Source organism: Panicum virgatum, chromosome 1N (genome assembly GCF_016808335.1).
Source record: "Panicum virgatum strain AP13 chromosome 1N, P.virgatum_v5, whole genome shotgun sequence".
NCBI lineage: Eukaryota > Viridiplantae > Streptophyta > Magnoliopsida > Poales > Poaceae > Panicum > Panicum virgatum.
The window spans coordinates 56788522-56805879 of record NC_053145.1 but is presented as its reverse complement, the minus strand read 5'-3'; the positions used below and the strand labels follow the sequence as shown (position 1 = coordinate 56805879).

Sequence of the window (17358 nt, the reverse complement as noted above, 5' to 3'; positions counted from 1 at the left end):
CATCCCAGCACTGAAACACTCAACAACAGTCTGCCTTTCTTTGACAACTCGCCTTCTAAACCTCATCTTGGATGGCCTTTTACCAAGCACTTACTCCCTCTATCCTAAAATGTAGGTCATTCTAGGATTTTTTTTCCAACAAATTATGAAGATGGAGAGAAGACTCTCTTACCTCTAATTATTAAGCATTGAGAATCTATTTGAGTAATTAAATATATATTAATTAATGTACCATGCTCTTTCCATTCCACCTTCCCCACATGCACCTCCCCTATATGGAGGCATGCACGTCTTTCTATTAGAAAAAACCTAAAAACAATATACAATTAAGATGATTTAATTCACTCTCGACCTAAAATGTTTTACATTTGAGTACAAAGTTTGAACTCTAGAATGCCCTACATTTCAGTACGGGAGGAGTAGGCCACTAATCTAAGGACACGCTCAAGCTCCCAAGGCAAAAACACTTCGAGCTTTGGAGCCTGCCTCTAGGGAATCAGTATTTGTATTTGTACTAGGTGAGAGAAGAAAATGAGATTTGGCTCAGTTACCTAATAAAATGAAAATTCGACTAACCTATGACCATGTTGAATTACAAATAAAAAGAAACAGACTCATAAATTCAAAAATTCAAACAAAAAAACTAGGTAGTGGGGTACAAGGGTGGAGGGAAAGGGATCCGCTGCAGTTCGGCAGCCTGCAGTTGGGCCACTGACAGGTGGGCCTGCATGTGTGGGGCCCACGTGTCAGGGACACCACTGCAGGGCACTCAACTGCAGCGGATCTCGTTCCATGGTGGAGTACACATCCACAACTCCCACCTTGAGCTTTGAGATGAGAGTTTTCCCTTTTAAAACGTTATAAACTACAAATGTGTCGAATAAGACCTTAAGAAAATAAAATGTAAAAATAAAAAAAAACTGGCTAGACTACAAGGATGAGCTCCAGTTCAAGCCATCAAGGATTCAAGGGTTGATGTCAAGGTCTGGTCCACGATTTGACGTTGACGTGTCGGCTAGCTCCTGTCGAGTGAACTTTTTAGCTTCGTCACGAATAGCCCATCAGCACCTCCACCCTGTTTCAGCCCACGGAGGCCGAACAGAGTGCTTGAGCCCGTCAAAAATAGTAGTCGATCTCCACAAGAAGAACCAGTGGGCTGCTGCTTTAACGGGCCCCAAATCTTTATTTTGGAGCGGCCCACAAACTGTGGCACGTCCGCTACACATGGCCTGCACAGCCGAGAACCCGTTTCTGCAACAGAGAAACCCAATGGATAACCGCCGCCCACCGCGGCGCACGGCGGCCGCGCCTCGGCCTCGCCGTCCGCCGCGGAGACGGCAAGGAATCGCGGCGCGGATGTCTCCCCCGGTCAGGTGCCCCACGATCCCCACGCGGGTCGCCAAGTTTCTGCGCAGAACCACCATGCTGGTGGGCCGGGGCCGCATTCTCCTGCAGCGAGCGCCGTGCGGGGATTCCGTCGGAACGTGGAGCTGCCGTCCGTCCGGCGGCGCGCGCTCACCTGCTGCACCTGCACGGCCGGCCGCCCGCGCCGCACCTCGCGTCGGTGGCCGAGCCGAGCTGTCTCCGGGGGCCAGGCGGCCACTTGCCGCTTCCTTGCGGGGACGGCGATTCCGCTCCCAGGTCACGGCATGTGCGAGGAGGGTCCTCGCGTATCCTTCTGATCGAGCAGATGAGTATTGGAGCGGCCGCTTGGCCTGGCGAATTCTTTACTCCCTCACGTGCGTACGCGATGGCCATTCTTGGCTTCACGGCCTTGTCGTCCGTCGTTGCCACTTGCCAGGAGTACCTGTCCCTGTCCAGTGCTGATTCGCTGTCGCAGTTAGCGTCGGAGGAGTGATGTTCATGTACCTTTGCTAGCTACTATCACTGCACATTCAGCTGGAAGAACGTGATGGCCTGGCCTGGATTTCCTGGTAAGACCCAAAAGCATGTAACCCTATTTCTCGAGGCATTTTTAACAGTGACACAGATCTGCAATTTCTGGGGCCAATGCAGTGTTCTTGCCTCCCTGGCATTGACTACAGTCTCCAGGGGTGATCGAGTCTCTTTAGGGAGAGCGATCATGTCGCAACACACGTCGTGGGTAATGGGGACGACCAGGACGAGGATCAGATTGTTTTCTGAAGATGCGGGCCCTCCAAGAACCCTGATCCGAGACATACCACGCATGAGCGTTCAGAGCTGTCAGAGACCCACATGTTCGTGTTCCCACTGAAAATAAAACCCCACCCCGCACATGTTCCCACACTCTCGGCCGTGTTGCTCGCCCCCTGCATGTGCCAATCGCTATCTAGTTGGGCATGGCGACATTCAGACAGAGTTCTAATTTTCGAAGAAAATATATTCAGAGTTCTTGAGGCCAGATCAACTGGAATGAGTTCTTATTTTCGAAAAAAAAATGTATTCAGAGTCAGAGTTCTTGAGGCCCAGACCAACTGGAATTGAGAGGCCCAGAGACAGGAGTAAAACGGCGTGTGAATTTCATTGCATGATACTACTCAAGAGTCAAGACATGTGAGGCCCTTGACTGGCATTTATGCATATGCAGTGGATGCGGGATTGCCGGTTGTACTGACCTTCCATTCAGGAGGTCGGAGAGAGACGCGGGCGTAAGAGCAAGTTTAACAAGGTTTGTCTATAAGACCGTCCACCGTGGAGAGAGCAAATGAAGGAGTAAATGTACTGTTTGTCACTGTAGACGCACTGTAGACAGTAAATATGTGAGGGGGCGTGGGAAACGAGGAGGAGCAAATTTGCTCTTGCCGTTGTTGATAGCCTAAGCCAAGCCAAATCAGCTAGAGACTAGTCTAGAGCCTAACGTATACAATGACTAGTCTGTTCACTGTTTCTAACATCTATTTTTCTATTTATTATATACCCATGAGTCGGTTGTTAATTACTATTTTGCTGGTTTGGGAAGAGGGAGGACTGGTTGGTGGCGGGACCCAGCAGTACGATGGAGTCTTGGAGCACGTGTACAGCCCGGCGCCGAATGCAGCATGCAGCGACAAGCTCACCGTTCTCTCAACCACCTCGGCAAACATGACGAGGTGTCCGGCGATACGCACATTATTGTGCTTGCTCTAATAACTACAAGCTCAAGTACATTGGCGTCCACTATGCACAGACCTTCATACTGGACTCGGTCATCAGGAACAGCAACTCCATCTTGGTTCTGCTTCAGAAACTTTACACTCACAAATACTGTGAAGTATGCTGGAGAACAAATGAATGAAACCTCACATCCCTTTACATTAACATTACCCCAGAAGACCAAGAAATACATGAACTAGAGTATGAATGCTTCTCAAACATACACAATATGAGGAATTAGACAGAAAAAGGGAAGCAAATACAGCACCCTTCTGTTCTCTTCTGAGACTTCTTATACTATTATCTTTACTTCCAACTCTGCAGGACCAAAGTGAAAGTGAAGCTAGAGAAATAGTCATCCATAGCGTACATCGATATTTTTTCTTTGAGATGGCTCAGTTTGTTCTAATGCTGGCTTTTCTTCTTCAACAAACCACCAATTTTTTTCATCAAAGGCTTTTTGGGTTGCTGCTGCTTGATTGCCAGCTTCGTGTTGCTGTTTATCCTGGTATCTGTGGACAACCTGTGGCAGTCAGAGGCAGCATCTCCCCTGTTGGACTCCAGATCAAGTTCTGATTCACCATCTTTCTCCTTCTCGGTAGACAAGTCATAGTCGGTGACCTTGCTGTTCTCCCACATCTTAGCAACTACCACCACAGGATCATCTTCCTTGGTATTTGCCTTTTCATTCTCATCTTTCGGACCTGTGCCATTTAGCACTCTACCTTTTGCATTGCCAAGCATGGAAGATATCTCCTTGAGTTTCTCGGAGGCGGTTGATTCTTTGACCTGTAGCTCATCATTCTCCTGTTTTATGTTCTGCAGCTCATTCTCTTTGTCCAATAGCTTCTCTTTCCATCCCAGTGCTTCAGCTTTTGCTTCATCCTTGGCTCTGTTAGCTTCCTCCACCTGAGCTTCCAGCTCCTTCAGCCTCTCCTCCAATTCAGCATTTCTGTTCTCCCAGCCTCTCGCCGTTTCTGTTGCCTTATCCATCTCAACTCTCATTGCACTGATTTCTTCTTCAGACTTTTTGATGGAGCTCACAAAGCTGGCCTCCTTGGATTGCCAATCTTCAGATGTGTTCTTTGCTTCTGCTTCCATTCGCTCCACCGTTTTCTTCAAGCAGACTCTCTCGTAGTTTGCTTCATCAAGCATAACCTCGTAGTTCTCCCGGGTGTTCTTGAGATTCATGTTGAGCTCCTCTATCTGTGCTTTGGCATGCTCAATCTCTTCTTGTTTGTTGAGGTACCTTTCCCGTGCCTCTCTCGCTTCACCAGACATTTCATGCAATGCTGAAGCTAGATCTTCCATAGCCTTCTTAACTTTCTCATATTCATCTTTGCTAGCTTCTAGTTCCTGAGCCAGCTTCTCCTTCTCTTCACATATTGACTCAATTTGTGAACTTGCATTGTTCTCATTGTTGACAGCATCCATCTTCTCCTCTTCAAGTGCTTGGAGCTTCGACTGGAGCTCATTGATCTCTTCCCTCAATTCAATTGCTTCTTTCTCTGCAACATCAAGACGCTCATTTGACGCAATAATATCTTCATTCTGCCTAGCTACCTCATCTTCTAAGGCTTGCAGCTTGTTCTGAAGGTCAGAAAGTTCAGATTCTTTCTCAGCGAGCAAGGTGCTTGCTGCATCTAATTCTTTCATCACTGAATTCAAGGAATTGACCTTCAACATGTAAGACTGGTTGGCTGCCTCCAATTTAATTTCCAGTATTTCAGCCTTTTCTTTCCATTCATCAGCCAGCTCCTCTGCCTCGGTTGTGGCCTTTGTAGCATTGGCGACATCAACTCTAAGGTCTTCGATCACATCTCCTAATTCAGCTACCTTCTCTTCAGCATCCTTTGCTTTCTGGAGCTCAATCTTCAGTGCGGAGACCTCTGCCTCGAGCCTCATGATTCGCTCAGCACCTTCTTTCTCTTTGCTCTCCAGCTCAGTGTCAAGCAAATCTTTCAGGCGAGCAACCTCTGCATTGAGGAGCTCCACCTTGTGAGCATTCACTTCACTAAGCCGGGCCGCATCATCCACCTGGTTGAGCGCCAAGTTCTTGGCGTCGATCGCATCAGCCAGCTCATACCTCGCCTTCTCGAGCTGCCCCACGGTCGACCGCAGCGCAGCCGCATCAGACTCCTGCTGGCTCCGCATGCTCTCCAGCTTCCTCTGCAGCTCCTCCTCCTTCTGCATCGACTCGATGCTCGTCTGCTCCAGCTCGACTGCCCGAAACATCTCGGTCTCGGAGGCCTCCTCCGCCTTCTTCCGCGCGGCAAGCGCGACCATCAGGTTGGCATTGGCCTCGTCGGCCAGCCGTTTGGCGTCTTCTAGTTCCTCGAGGACCTTGCCTTTCTCCTTCTCCTTCTCCACCAGCTGCTCCTTGGCCTTCGCGAGCTCCTCCTGGACCGCGGCGAGCTGCGCCTGCAGCTCATGGGACAGCTTCACGGCGCTGCTTTGCTTCTGCAGCCATTCGAACGGAAATCACTCACAAGTCACAATCCAATACCTCAAAAGCATACCAAGATCACACGACACTGGAGAATCCAAGAACACGTACCTCGGCCGGGGGCGTGCTGAGCCGGTCGAAGACCTTGGGCGTGCGTCGGTCGCCCGACGGCGGCTTGTCCGCCGACCTGGGGGACCTGTCCGCTGTGCGCGGCGCTTGCGGCGGGGTGCCATTTGCCGGCTTGCTCGCCCTGCCTCCCTTGGGCGTCGGCGGCGTGACCTTGCCGCTCTTGCCTTCGGCCGCCGCAGATCTGCGTCCAAAGAGTCGAAATTTCTGCTCAGATCAAGAATCGAACAACGCAACCTACAAGGATCTGCAGCCAAAACAAAGAATTCTCTCGTGGAACCAGAGAGATCGATGCTTACTTCGGCCTGGCTCCCAGCATTTGCTACGGCTGCCTTGGCCGCTCTCTGTGACTCCAAACGGGATGGTGGGCAGCGTCGGCGCAAGGTTGGGAGGGAAGAAGCAGTCGGTGCGTCGGTGTTGGTCGCTGTGAGCAACAGCAGAGCACAGGGCGGCCGTGGTGGTAGGTAGGGGGAAGGGGAATAGAATCTGATCACCAGCATTGGCGTCATGAACAGCTAAGCCGGGGTACCCGCTAAGCCGGGTGTTTTATGGGGTGATTTCGTGCACGGATCTCACATACTATTTGGCTGGAGAGAGAGAGAGAGAGAGTGATTGAGGGGTGAAGTGTAAAAGCCAGGAGAAAAGGCAGGGCTTGGAGCCAGTTGAAGCCCTAAACTAATACCAGCACCAGTGCTTTATCAGAGAGAGAGAGAATAAGATCACACTGTGCGGCATGGTTAACGAGCACGCTTTGCTTGAGCTCGCAGCTGTTGCCCCCTCTAACTACCGCTGGCCGAGCGAGCAGACAGAGGGTGACCGCGGAAAAAGACACCACCTGCTGCTTGCTTCTTTTCCACTCTTTCTTTCTCCATCCCCTTGCTCGCTTTTACAGAGTTGTACGCCGGTGTCTCTTGTGAATTGGGAATAGCGGCAAGTGAAAAAGGCCAAAAGGGCCAGGTGATTTGATTTCACAAGAAAACCCCCAGCCTTTTGCCGTCCACTTCCAGGGCTGCCTGGTAACCATTTTTAGCTCCTGCTGCATCAAGGTTTCAGACTTCGGAGAACTGAACTTTTTTTTTGTCCCCTTAAAACCGATTCAAGTTTCAGGGCAACCATTTGTGATTCATCAGTATTTTTCCCCGTTGTGTTGTGAAGGAAGCCAGGCTTCAGCAGCAAGACCGCAGAAGCTTCCACGGCAGAGCGGAGCAGGTACTGTATTCGTTTTGAGTACTGTATTTAAGCATCGAACATGGCCGCATAAAACACTGTCGTTTTCATCTGGGCAACGTGCTCCGGCCATAACATGCGCCGGTGCCGTCCACCTCTGTCCCCCCGGGAACCAGCTCTGCACGCCGGACGAGCCCGGCATTCGTGGCTAATCCTGATTACTAGCACATTATTGCATTACTATAATCCATCGAATCATCCCAGAAACTGCATTAACTAGTTGCCACTTGCCCACGAGGACTCGGAGCCAGCCAGCCAGGAGGAGGGGGCAAGAGCTGGAGAAGAACGTGCCCGGGATGTAGAAGCGTAGGCCCGTATGGTATGGTATCGTGGTGAAAGCCCGAGGAGGGAGGAGGGTACGGTACCGGGGGCAGGGATGCTGTCCAGGCGACCAGATAAACCCCAAATGGTCAAGAGAAGACATGCGAGTCAAATGTCAATGTTGTCCTGGCGCGAGGTGAGTGTGTCGTCCTGGAGCCACGTTAACTACTCTTTGGGTTTGCTATTGGCGCCGACAGGAGTAGAATGTGGCCAGCGTGCACGCACTGGAGCACAGCAGCCCCGGAGGAGAAAAATAATGCCCCTACGAAAGAGCCGATACTGCTGCTCCATTATGGGGGTGTTTTTTATAGGACGGTACTCAATTATCTAATGAGTAGAAGGAAAAGGCTCGATAATCTTTTCAATGCCTGAATGGTACAGTACTGACAGATATCCGTGTTTTTACTGTACGTATAGCGTATGTGGTTCAGAAAGGGGCCGTTTAGTTGCCAAAATATTTTGGTCAAAAAATTTTCCCTCTCATTTTGGACACATACATGAAGTATTAAATGTAAGTAAACAACAAAACTAATTGCACAGTTTGGATGTGCACGACGAGACGAATCTTTTGAGCCTAATTAGTGCATAAATAACTATAAGTGCTACAGTAACTCACATGTGTAATGTGTTAATGATACGGTCAAAGATCTCAAAAGATTCGTCTTGCGGTTTCCAGGTGAGTTCTGAAATTAGTTTTTTAATTAGTGTCCGAAAAACCCTCTAGACATCTGGTCAAACAGTCGATTTGACATCCAAAAAATTTCATTTTGAAAACTAAATGGCCCCTAACAACTCTCTTTCTTGCCTCTGTTTTTTTTAAAAAAAGGTTTTCCAGTACTAATTTATTGATTTGACTGGACACGATTCAGGGCTTCTCAGCTCCTTTTGTCTTCTCAGGAAAAATGGAAATGTTTGATTTGATGTCAAACACTCAAACTGGCCTCCTGGTTGCATTGCTATGCCTGGATTCTGGAATCAGCAAACTAATCTGTTGGGGTGAAATTCCCCGTCGGTAGCAAAGAAAGCATGAGACCGAAACATGCCCTGCCATTTTTATATGCAAAAAGGAACCTTTTCTGAAGTCGACACTACATAAGGTATGTCCATAATTTCTCCTGCGATATTTTTTACAAAAAAAGATTTTTTTCTACAAATAGAACAATTAACTTCATTCCTTAGCTTTGAGTCATTCTAAATTGGTTGAATCTATCATATAATGAATTTTGCCTCTTGATTTCTCCTCATACTCCGTAGAGGATAGAGCTTGCTTTTGGGGCTCAACTTTTGTAGGGCAATCATTGACGTCATGACAAATAATTATGGAAACCGTCAAACAAAATATGTAAATTCTCAAAGTACTTCACTAAAGGTTATTATTTGATCTAGCAATCCACCAAAAATTGAGTTAATACTCAATTTGTGACACAAAACAGGTAAAATTCAGTTCATTATATATGGTGGTGGATTCAGCTAGCTGGATATAACTAGATACGGAAACAAAACAAGCCAAATTTGAACGATAAAGTCAAGTGAAAAAGGTAAATTATTCAAAGCAACAAAGTAGATTCCTTTAAAATATCCCCCGACGCACAATAGAAACCCAGCTGCCGTTTCACTATCGTAGACGGTCGCTGAGCTGAACGGACTCCTTTCCTCGTGGCCTCTATCGATGCGCTGCTGGTGGCTGCCGGCAGATGAGACGTCAATGTACGCGCAAATTCCTCTCACCGACGCAGAAAAAAATACGCCTCGAAAAGACGGCGGCACTACACTACAAAAGAGTCACCTTACTGCACCTAAAAAAAATACAGTTTAAAAAAAATACGTGCCTATCAATTCGCTAAGCACAAATGAGACCCTACAAAACTCTTTAAATCAACCAAAAATCAAATAAAAAGCATGCGGAGAAACCCAAGTGCGGGAACAAATTCACACACGCGCCAGTACAAACCTGCTGCTAGTCGCAGCGCTAAAATTCAGGACACGCATCTGCTCAAAAGAAAAAAGTTAGGGGCACTGATTACTGCGGCGGGCCCTACTGTACTGGGACATACGTACTGTACTACAATATTCCTCTCCGGATCAACATGATCCACGCCAACGCCATGAGCGACCGAGATCATCCATCGGCCTCGATCTCTTGTGCCCTCGTAAAGAAAAGAAAAAAAGCCCAGATCTCCCGTATCCGCGACCCAAACAGCCCCCGCCACCGGCGGGATCCTTTTGGTGGTTTTCTCCCGGCGCATGAACTGGATCTCATTTGGCAGGAGGAAGTTTCCAAGCCACGCACGGCCAGAGCCCAGCAGCCCATGGCGAATTATTTGGAGGCTGCCGCTACAGGCCGGACACGATCGGTGCCGGTGCCGGTGCCACTGACCGGTCGATCAAACGGCGCGACCCTCTCACTCCCAGTGGGCAGTCCCCACGCCGGTGGGCGGTGGTCACTGCTCTGTGCTCGCTCGTATGGAGTACATACAGGACGGAGCCAATCAAAGCACTACGTGAGACGCATCTCTTGGGCTTCTTGCTAAGATCATTCAATCCTTCCTTCAAAAAAAAAATTCTTAAATCCTTCATCACCAGTTGTAGCAGGTTTTCGGTAGGGCGCTGCCATGAGAACCAGGACGAACTGGGCCCGATACTTGAGCAAGTAGCCGCGCGCCCGCCCATGGCATGCGTGATGGTGCTCGTCAGGGGATTGAGCTCGCGTGATACATCTTCCGGTACTCCTCCCACCTGTGAACCCCCAGCTTCGCCTTGTTTAGGCTGACAGGGTCAGCCTCATCGTGCCGTCGCCATTTGGATGCCTCACCAGTCACCACCCACCCATTCACTCTTCCGAACACTTGTTCAGTTACTAGTTACTACCACCACCATTAAGCTACATTAGCTTTGAGCATAGGGCCCTCGGGAGTTGGAAGATATGGCAGTTTCAGAGATACCATACAAATGTCGACAACGTGACATGGTGCTCCAAGTCTGGAACTTCCAAATCAAAAGCCAAAATGAAAAGCCCGGAACTCAATTGTGAACTGTCAATGTGCTATACAATGTTCCTGATATCCCGTATCCTTGCCGACAGTAATGTATTTACAGGAACAGGAGCATCGCGTCACGCAAGCAAGAGATTAGTGATACTCAGAAGAATGAAGTTTTTCTCTTCCTGAATATTCACTCTCCTGTGCATCAGTTCAGAAAATAAAATGGAAGACTGACCCATCCCAGTTAAGTTCAACAGCAGATAGCCTAATAAGCCCATGCATCATCACCTTCGTTCTATCCATTAATCAATGTTTGCGTCCTCTTCATGACTTCCCAGCTTCCAACCTTGTGTATGTACAATACCTTCAGCTGTTTGCATATATGCATTCGCAGACAGAATGCTTGTAATTTGTTGCCCTGAATGTCAACTGATAGAGGGCCAGAGGGGAGAGTAGGTTGACTGAAGTGAGGCCAGAAACCCTGTCCAAGGAGCCTGGCCAGGAAGATGCTGTGACGAATAGTGGAGGTATCACAAACCACAGTGATGTGCTTGTGCGCCCCCTAGTAATAGCCACATTGATGTGCCTGCTGTTGCCCAGAAACCCTACGGCTCCCAGTGGATTCAAGCAAACCTATTATTGATGCGACGATACATATCGATCAGTAAAAGTTCGTTGCAGTTTCAAGGTGTTTGGAATGGAAAACCGAAATGATTTGTCATAGCATCGGCACAGCCACTGCGAATCATATTCTTACTTGTATGATGTTGGAACCAGAAAGAGCAGACATGCTACTATGCCCACCATTGATATGATCACTGCATTTGCCTCCCTCCCCTGAAAGCTATCTATGATTGAAATCTCAACAGCAGAAAGCTCTGGTATTCTCACAATTGCACTTGAGCAATGCAGGGTGACTGAACAGCAATTGCAGTTGGAGACACTCCTGCAACCAAGTTGAAAGGCGCTTGTCAGTTCAATAATCAAAGCATAAAAAAATCAGGGACAAGTGGGATCCGCTGATCGATACTGAACGGTAACTGATAATCCTTATGTATGATCAACAAGACTGAAACAAGGACTGCAAAGAAAAGCATGATAAAAGAATCGTATATTTTTCAAGCAAAGAAGTAAAAGAATTGTATTTACCAGTGTATAAGATTAAGAAATTGATGTGTGACTATATCTACTTCTCCTCATTATAAAATGGGCCTGTGCCAGCAGGATTTAAGTGCTCCGTGCAACTGATATTTAGGGCTCCATATGGCATCCGGGGTGTCAAGTAAGAGCAGTGTTATCCAAGTTGCCTGAAATCAACAAATCAGATCCAATTGAAAGGTCTGCATTCGTGATTCAGGACAACTAGCAACACAAAGTGCATTCATGAACATAAATCAAATCTGTCGGTACCCTGCAACTGGGGTACCCACTCCTACTGTGCCAAGACTCGCGTAGTTATCCGTAACTACGTCCTAAGGAGCTGAGCAGCCGGACCCCTGGGGTCCGACTCCATCTCACCGGACCAACGGTCCCGGACCCGCTTCCCGCTCGGGGACGGGTCCGGTGTCACCACGTGTCCTAGAGGTGGAAATACTCAGTACCTGTGGCCGCGGACCCGGACCCCCGCAGGTGGGTCCGGGACCTCCACGTGCCATCCGGACCCCCGCAGGTGGGTCCGGGACCTCCACGTGCCATCCGGACCCCCGCAGGTGGGTCCGGGACCTCCACGTGCCATCCGGACTCCCGCAGATGGGTCCTGGACCTCCACGTGCCTATCCGGACCCCCGTGAGCTCTCGGCTCAGCTAGCTGCTCGGGAGGGGTCCGGAGCCGCCACGTGTCACGCGGGCGCGGGCGTAAGCCTTCCGCTGGAAGCTCCCTCACCCACCCGCATTAAGTGCGAGTGGTTGAGGTGGGCTCTGCTGCCTCTGGGCACGGGGCAGCTTTTGCCAGTCCACACTATGGATCGCCAATTACCGACGCGGCTCGTCATTTACCAAGACAAGCATTAAAGACTCAGCGCCGTGCGCATGCGCGACGAGTCATGATGACCAGCTACTGACTGGAGCAACAGTGCACACCTGCTACAGTGGACTGAGTCAGTAGTTCGGCGCTTCATCATGACCTCGACGCGCGGCTGCAGAGGCTAGACTATACTCTGACAGGACAGCTCAAGACCATCCCTGGTCAGAAGCTACGCACGGAAGCCGACGACAAGATCTCCGGATCTGAGGCATTGAAGGCCAAAGTGTAGTTTATAATACATCGCCGGGTCCACATGTCGGGGCCCCGCTCAGTGTACGTGCTCCCCTTGGACATATAAAAGGGAGAGCACACCCGCTAGAACACAATCTCGAGACAATCTCGAGACGGATCCTCAGACTCTCTCAAGACTCAAGCTCTCGCACCTTCTCACTCTCGTGGGAAGGCAATACAACACACAGTGGACGTAGGGTATTACGCTCCGGCGGCCCGAACCACTCTAAATCCTGCTGTGTTCCTCGTGTTCTTGAGTGAGATCGATCTAAGACTAGCTACCCCCTGAGTACACACCCTCTGGGTTAGGGCGGGTGCCTTCCGCCACCCGGCCGTGGTTTGCAGCACCACGACATTTGGCGCGCCAGGTAGGGGGCTTCTAGCTGGTCGCAGTTCGTCTCTTGCCCATCTCCATGGCTCGGGTAATGTCGTGGTGCTGCAAACCACGGCCGGGTGGCGGAAGGCACCCGCTCTAGCCCAGAGGGTGTGTACTCAGGGGGTAGCTAGTCTTAGATCGATCTCACTCAAGAACACGAGGAACACAGCAGGATTTAGAGTGGTTCGGGCCGCCGGAGCGTAATACCCTACGTCCACTGTGTGTTGTATTGCCTTCCCACGAGAGTGAGAAGGTGCGAGAGCTTGAGTCTTGAGAGAGTCTGAGGATCCGTCTCGAGATTGTCTCGAGATTCAAGCTCTCGCACCTTCTCACTCTCGTGGGAAGGCAATACAATACACAGTGGACGTAGGGTATTACGCTCCGGCGGCCCGAACCACTCTAAATCCTGCTGTGTTCCCCGTGTTCTTGAGTTAGATCGATCTAAGACTAGCTACCCCCTGAGTACACACCCTCTGGGCTAGGGCGGGTGCCTTCCGCCACCCGGCCGTGGTTTGCAGCACCACGACATTTGGCGCGCCAGGTAGGGGGCTTCTAGCTGGTCGCAGTTCGTCTCTTGCCCATCTCCATGGCTCGGGTGGTTGAGCACTCCCACCACCACGACGACGGGGAGATGACGGAGGGTGTGGCGTCATCCGCGCCACACACCTCTCGCCTTCCTGCGTCAGGGGCAGCCGTGCCCGTGGAGCAGCCACCGTCGGCAGCGGCGCGCGCTGCACGTCGGCAAGAGTCAGGGCGCCCGTCAAGGGCCCCCTCACAAGCTGCGAGCGGCGGAGCGACAAATCCCAGCTCGCAGCATACCTCACTCATGAGAGGAAGCCCGCTCCGGCGGAAGGCCGACTCCGGTCGCACCAAGCCCGCTCCGGCGAAAAGCCCACTCCGGTCGCACTAAGCCGACTCTGGTGGCTCTCTCCGGCGGAAAGCCGACTCCGGTCGCACCCCCGACTCTACATCTCTGTAAGTCCTACCCTTAGAGGCCCAGCAAGGAATAAAATATTTTCTTTTGTAACTAGGTAGTACTTCCGTGTGGTCCAGTCCGGTGAGCCTCCCCCGTGGAGGGGTCCGGACCTTTGCGAACCAGGTTCAGGGAAGCGTATTCACCCTCCGGGGAGGTCCGGAGCCGTGTAGCCGCTTAGCCTGGTTCCGTACCCTAAGCCTGCATGCTCTACCTCCTTAGGGTGAGTACCGTAGTACCTAAGACTGGGGGCCCGGAGGTCCGGACAGCTCCGGCCTCATAAACCCGTGTTCTGGCTTACATCGCACATCTCATGTACATCTAGTTATAAAGGAAAAGTTTATTCTCAGTTCGCCTCTAAGGATGTTACATTCCAATTTCGATCTACGCATTCTGTTTGCGCTAACCCCCACGTGGCTTCTTACTCTTGTGCGGTGATTGTGGTCCGAATTGAGTTGGCTAGTTAGTGACTTAGCTCGAGACCCCTCATGGAAGAGAGGGGTTCGGACCCCTGGGAACCTGCAGGTTCAGGGAAGCGCACTCATTCTCCGGGGAGGTCCGGAGCCGTGTAGCCGCTTAGCCTGGTTCCGTACCCTAAGCCTGCACGCACCACCTCCTGAGAATGAGTGCCGTAGTACCTAGGACTGGGAACCTGGAGGTCCGGACTTTCTCTTAACCTAAAGGCCGGCCCTTGAGCTCCGTTCACTGAACCTAGCTGTCCATCTCAAAGGATTACAGCCAACATGATTTTGGACCCGTGGGCACGCTACTAAGCATCTACCTTGAGTCATGTGCAGGTGCAAACGTGATGATGCAGCAGGTGACCCAAAGGATGGACGATGCAGGGCAAGACCCTTGCGGCGCGCACCGCTGGGCGCCAGAAGCAGCCAAGTTGCTCACAGTAGTGGCCCCACCTGCGGGTTCGTTGCCTCTCCCGAGGCGGGCACGGGGGCCACTGTCGGTACCCTGCAACTGGGGTACACACTCCTACTGTGCCAAGACTTGCGTAGTTATCCGTAACTACGCCCTAAGGAGCTGAGCAGCCGGACCCCTGGGGTCCGACTCCATCTCACCGGACCAACGGTCCCGGACCCGCTTCCCGCTCGGGGACGGGTCCGGTGTCACCACGTGTCCTAGAGGTGGAAATACTCAGTACCTGTGGCCGCGGACCCGGACCCCCACAGGTGGGTCCGGGACCTCCACGTGCCATCCGGACTCCCGCAGATGGGTCCTGGACCTCCACGTGCCTATCCGGACCCCCGTGAGCTCTCGGCTCAGCTAGCTGCTCGGGAGGGGTCCGGAGCCGCCACGTGTCACGCGGGCGCGGGCGCAAGCCTTCCGCTGGAAGCTCCCTCACCCACCCGCATTAAGTGCGAGTGGTTGAGGTGGGCTCTGCTGCCTCTGGGCACGGGGCAGCTTTTGTCAGTCCACACTATGGATCGCCAATTACCGACGCGGCTCGTCATTTACCAAGACAAGCAAGCATTAAAGACTCAGCGCCGTGCGCATGCGCGACGAGTCATGATGACCAGCTACTGACTGGAGCAACAGTGCACACCGCTACAGTGGACTGAGTCAGTAGTTCGGCGCTTCATCATGACCTCGACGCGCGGCTGCAGAGGCTAGACTCTACTCTGACATGACAGCTCAAGACCATCCCTGGTCAGAAGCTACGCACGGAAGCCGACGACAAGATCTCCGGATCTGAGGCATTGAAGGCCAAAGTGTAGTTTATAATACATCGCCGGGTCCACATGTCGGGGCCCCGCTCAGTGTACGTGCTCCCCTTGGACATATAAAAGGGAGAGCACACCCGCTAGAACACAATCTCGAGACAATCTCGAGACGGATCCTCAGACTCTCTCAAGACTCAAGCTCTCGCACCTTTCTCACTCTCGTGGGAAGGCAATACAACACACAGTGGACGTAGGGTATTACGCTCCGGCGGCCCGAACCACTCTAAATCCTACTGTGTTCCTCGTGTTCTTGAGTGAGATCGATCTAAGATTAGCTACCCCCTGAGTACACACCCTCTGGGCTAGGGCGGGTGCCTTCCGCCACCCGGCCGTGGTTTGCAGCACCACGACAAAATCCTAAAGAAAATGTTCAAATAAATAGGCAGAACAACATTAAGAAGGCACCTTGTGTTTGGTCACAGAAGCTGCTAGGATCTAATCATCCAACTGTTTCTGTCATACATAAAATTCCATGTAACCAATTAACTTCAACATCTAAATATGATATATAACTAAATGTTCTTGGAAATTCAACGCAAAATTGAACCCTAATATGTGCCCACGCCTATCCTCACTATAACAACATGAGCTAAATAATCGGCACCCAGTGCTCCTGCCTAGTTTTCCAAAAAAAAGCAGGATTGGCAGAGACTATATTGAGAGCTTATACTCCCTCCGTTCACTTTTGATAGCTATATTTCATCTTGACACAATGACCAAGGAAAATAACTTTACTTATCATATAATAAATACAACACGGACTTTTTTGTTGGTCCTCCAATGCTTTAACTGGAAACTCCTCGTTACTAGTGCTATTTATTACCACAGCCCATGACATTAGCAAATATAGCTATCATTTGTGAACATTTGAGTTTTTAAAATATAGCTATAAAAAATGAATAGAGGGAGTAATATCCAACAAGAGGTTATATCTTCATAATTTTAGTGCGTTCTTCGTTGGGATTTTCATATAATTGCAAAGCAGCTTGGACCAAAAGTAAAACAAACTGTCTAAGATCTGTGAACAGGTGTAACCATGTAAGAACTAATAGACAGAGCCATCAGGGTACAAATGACTCCATCCAGTCACATGTGTCATTTCGAACAGCTACACAGTCCACGACAAATTGTGAAGCAATCACAGTCTATCTTGTACTAATAATGGTTTTCACCCCACTCAGTATGGCTTTTGCGTACTTGACAATGAGTTGCAAACAATTGAACTGTGGCCTATGAGCCTATTGCCTTGGATTAGGGCGGGTGGGTTGCAGATCCATGGCCATGGGTCTGGATAACCAAAGGGAGACGCCCTGGACTTCACAGGTGACTCCACGGCCGCAGTAGCACTACCGCAGCACCCGCACGTGTCCTCGAGGTCTGGCACCTCATCAAGTGAAGCAGGTTCACAAGCTGTAGGTTGGAAATCCATGTCGCCCGCACACTTATTAATGGAGTAACGTGGACAGTGAGAAGAAGCACGATCGAGAAATCAAGGGTGAAAGAGAACCCAATTCGTACCAAAACGAAGTAAATAACTTGGGTTTTAGCTGTGCAGTGCACGCCCTGGTTGGTACGGCGGTCGCTGACTCGCTGATGCTCGTCGCCGTCGTTCCAAGAGGAGAGGAGTCAAGGAATTGGAAGGGAAAAGGACCTCGAATGGGAAGGCGAACAAATCTTAGGGATGTGGTTGTGAATATGACATCGACCAGGACTTACTTCATAATACTGCACTTTAACTAGGGGGTTTTCTAAACATTTGCAAAGGTGGATGCTCCTGCACAGATCCTGTCCGTCCAGTACCGAT

General features: G+C 50.5%; 1 protein-coding gene and 1 long non-coding RNA gene across 3 annotated transcripts; both read right to left on the bottom strand.

Moving 5' to 3' along the window:
* Positions 1-3173: 3173 nt before the first annotated feature.
* LOC120656874 (WEB family protein At3g02930, chloroplastic-like) lies at positions 3174-6459 on the bottom strand. Its single transcript, XM_039935073.1, has 3 exons — positions 5986-6459; positions 5672-5870; positions 3174-5574 (listed from the first exon to the last, which is right to left on the bottom strand). The coding sequence occupies exons 1-3, from the start codon at positions 6003-6005 to the stop codon at positions 3520-3522; spliced, it is 2274 nt and encodes a 757-aa protein (XP_039791007.1). The 5' UTR covers positions 6006-6459; the 3' UTR covers positions 3174-3519.
* Positions 6460-10240: 3781 nt separating this feature from the next.
* On the bottom strand, positions 10241-17353 carry LOC120656873. 2 transcript variants are annotated; one of them, XR_005668029.1, is made up of 4 exons: positions 17073-17353; positions 11365-11522; positions 10973-11161; positions 10241-10848 (listed from the first exon to the last, which is right to left on the bottom strand). It is a non-coding gene; the product is annotated as an uncharacterized LOC120656873 (long non-coding RNA). The 2 variants fall into 2 exon arrangements; XR_005668028.1 differs by lacking the exon at positions 11365-11522 and having other exon boundaries at positions 17073-17303.
* Positions 17354-17358: the final 5 nt, after the last annotated feature.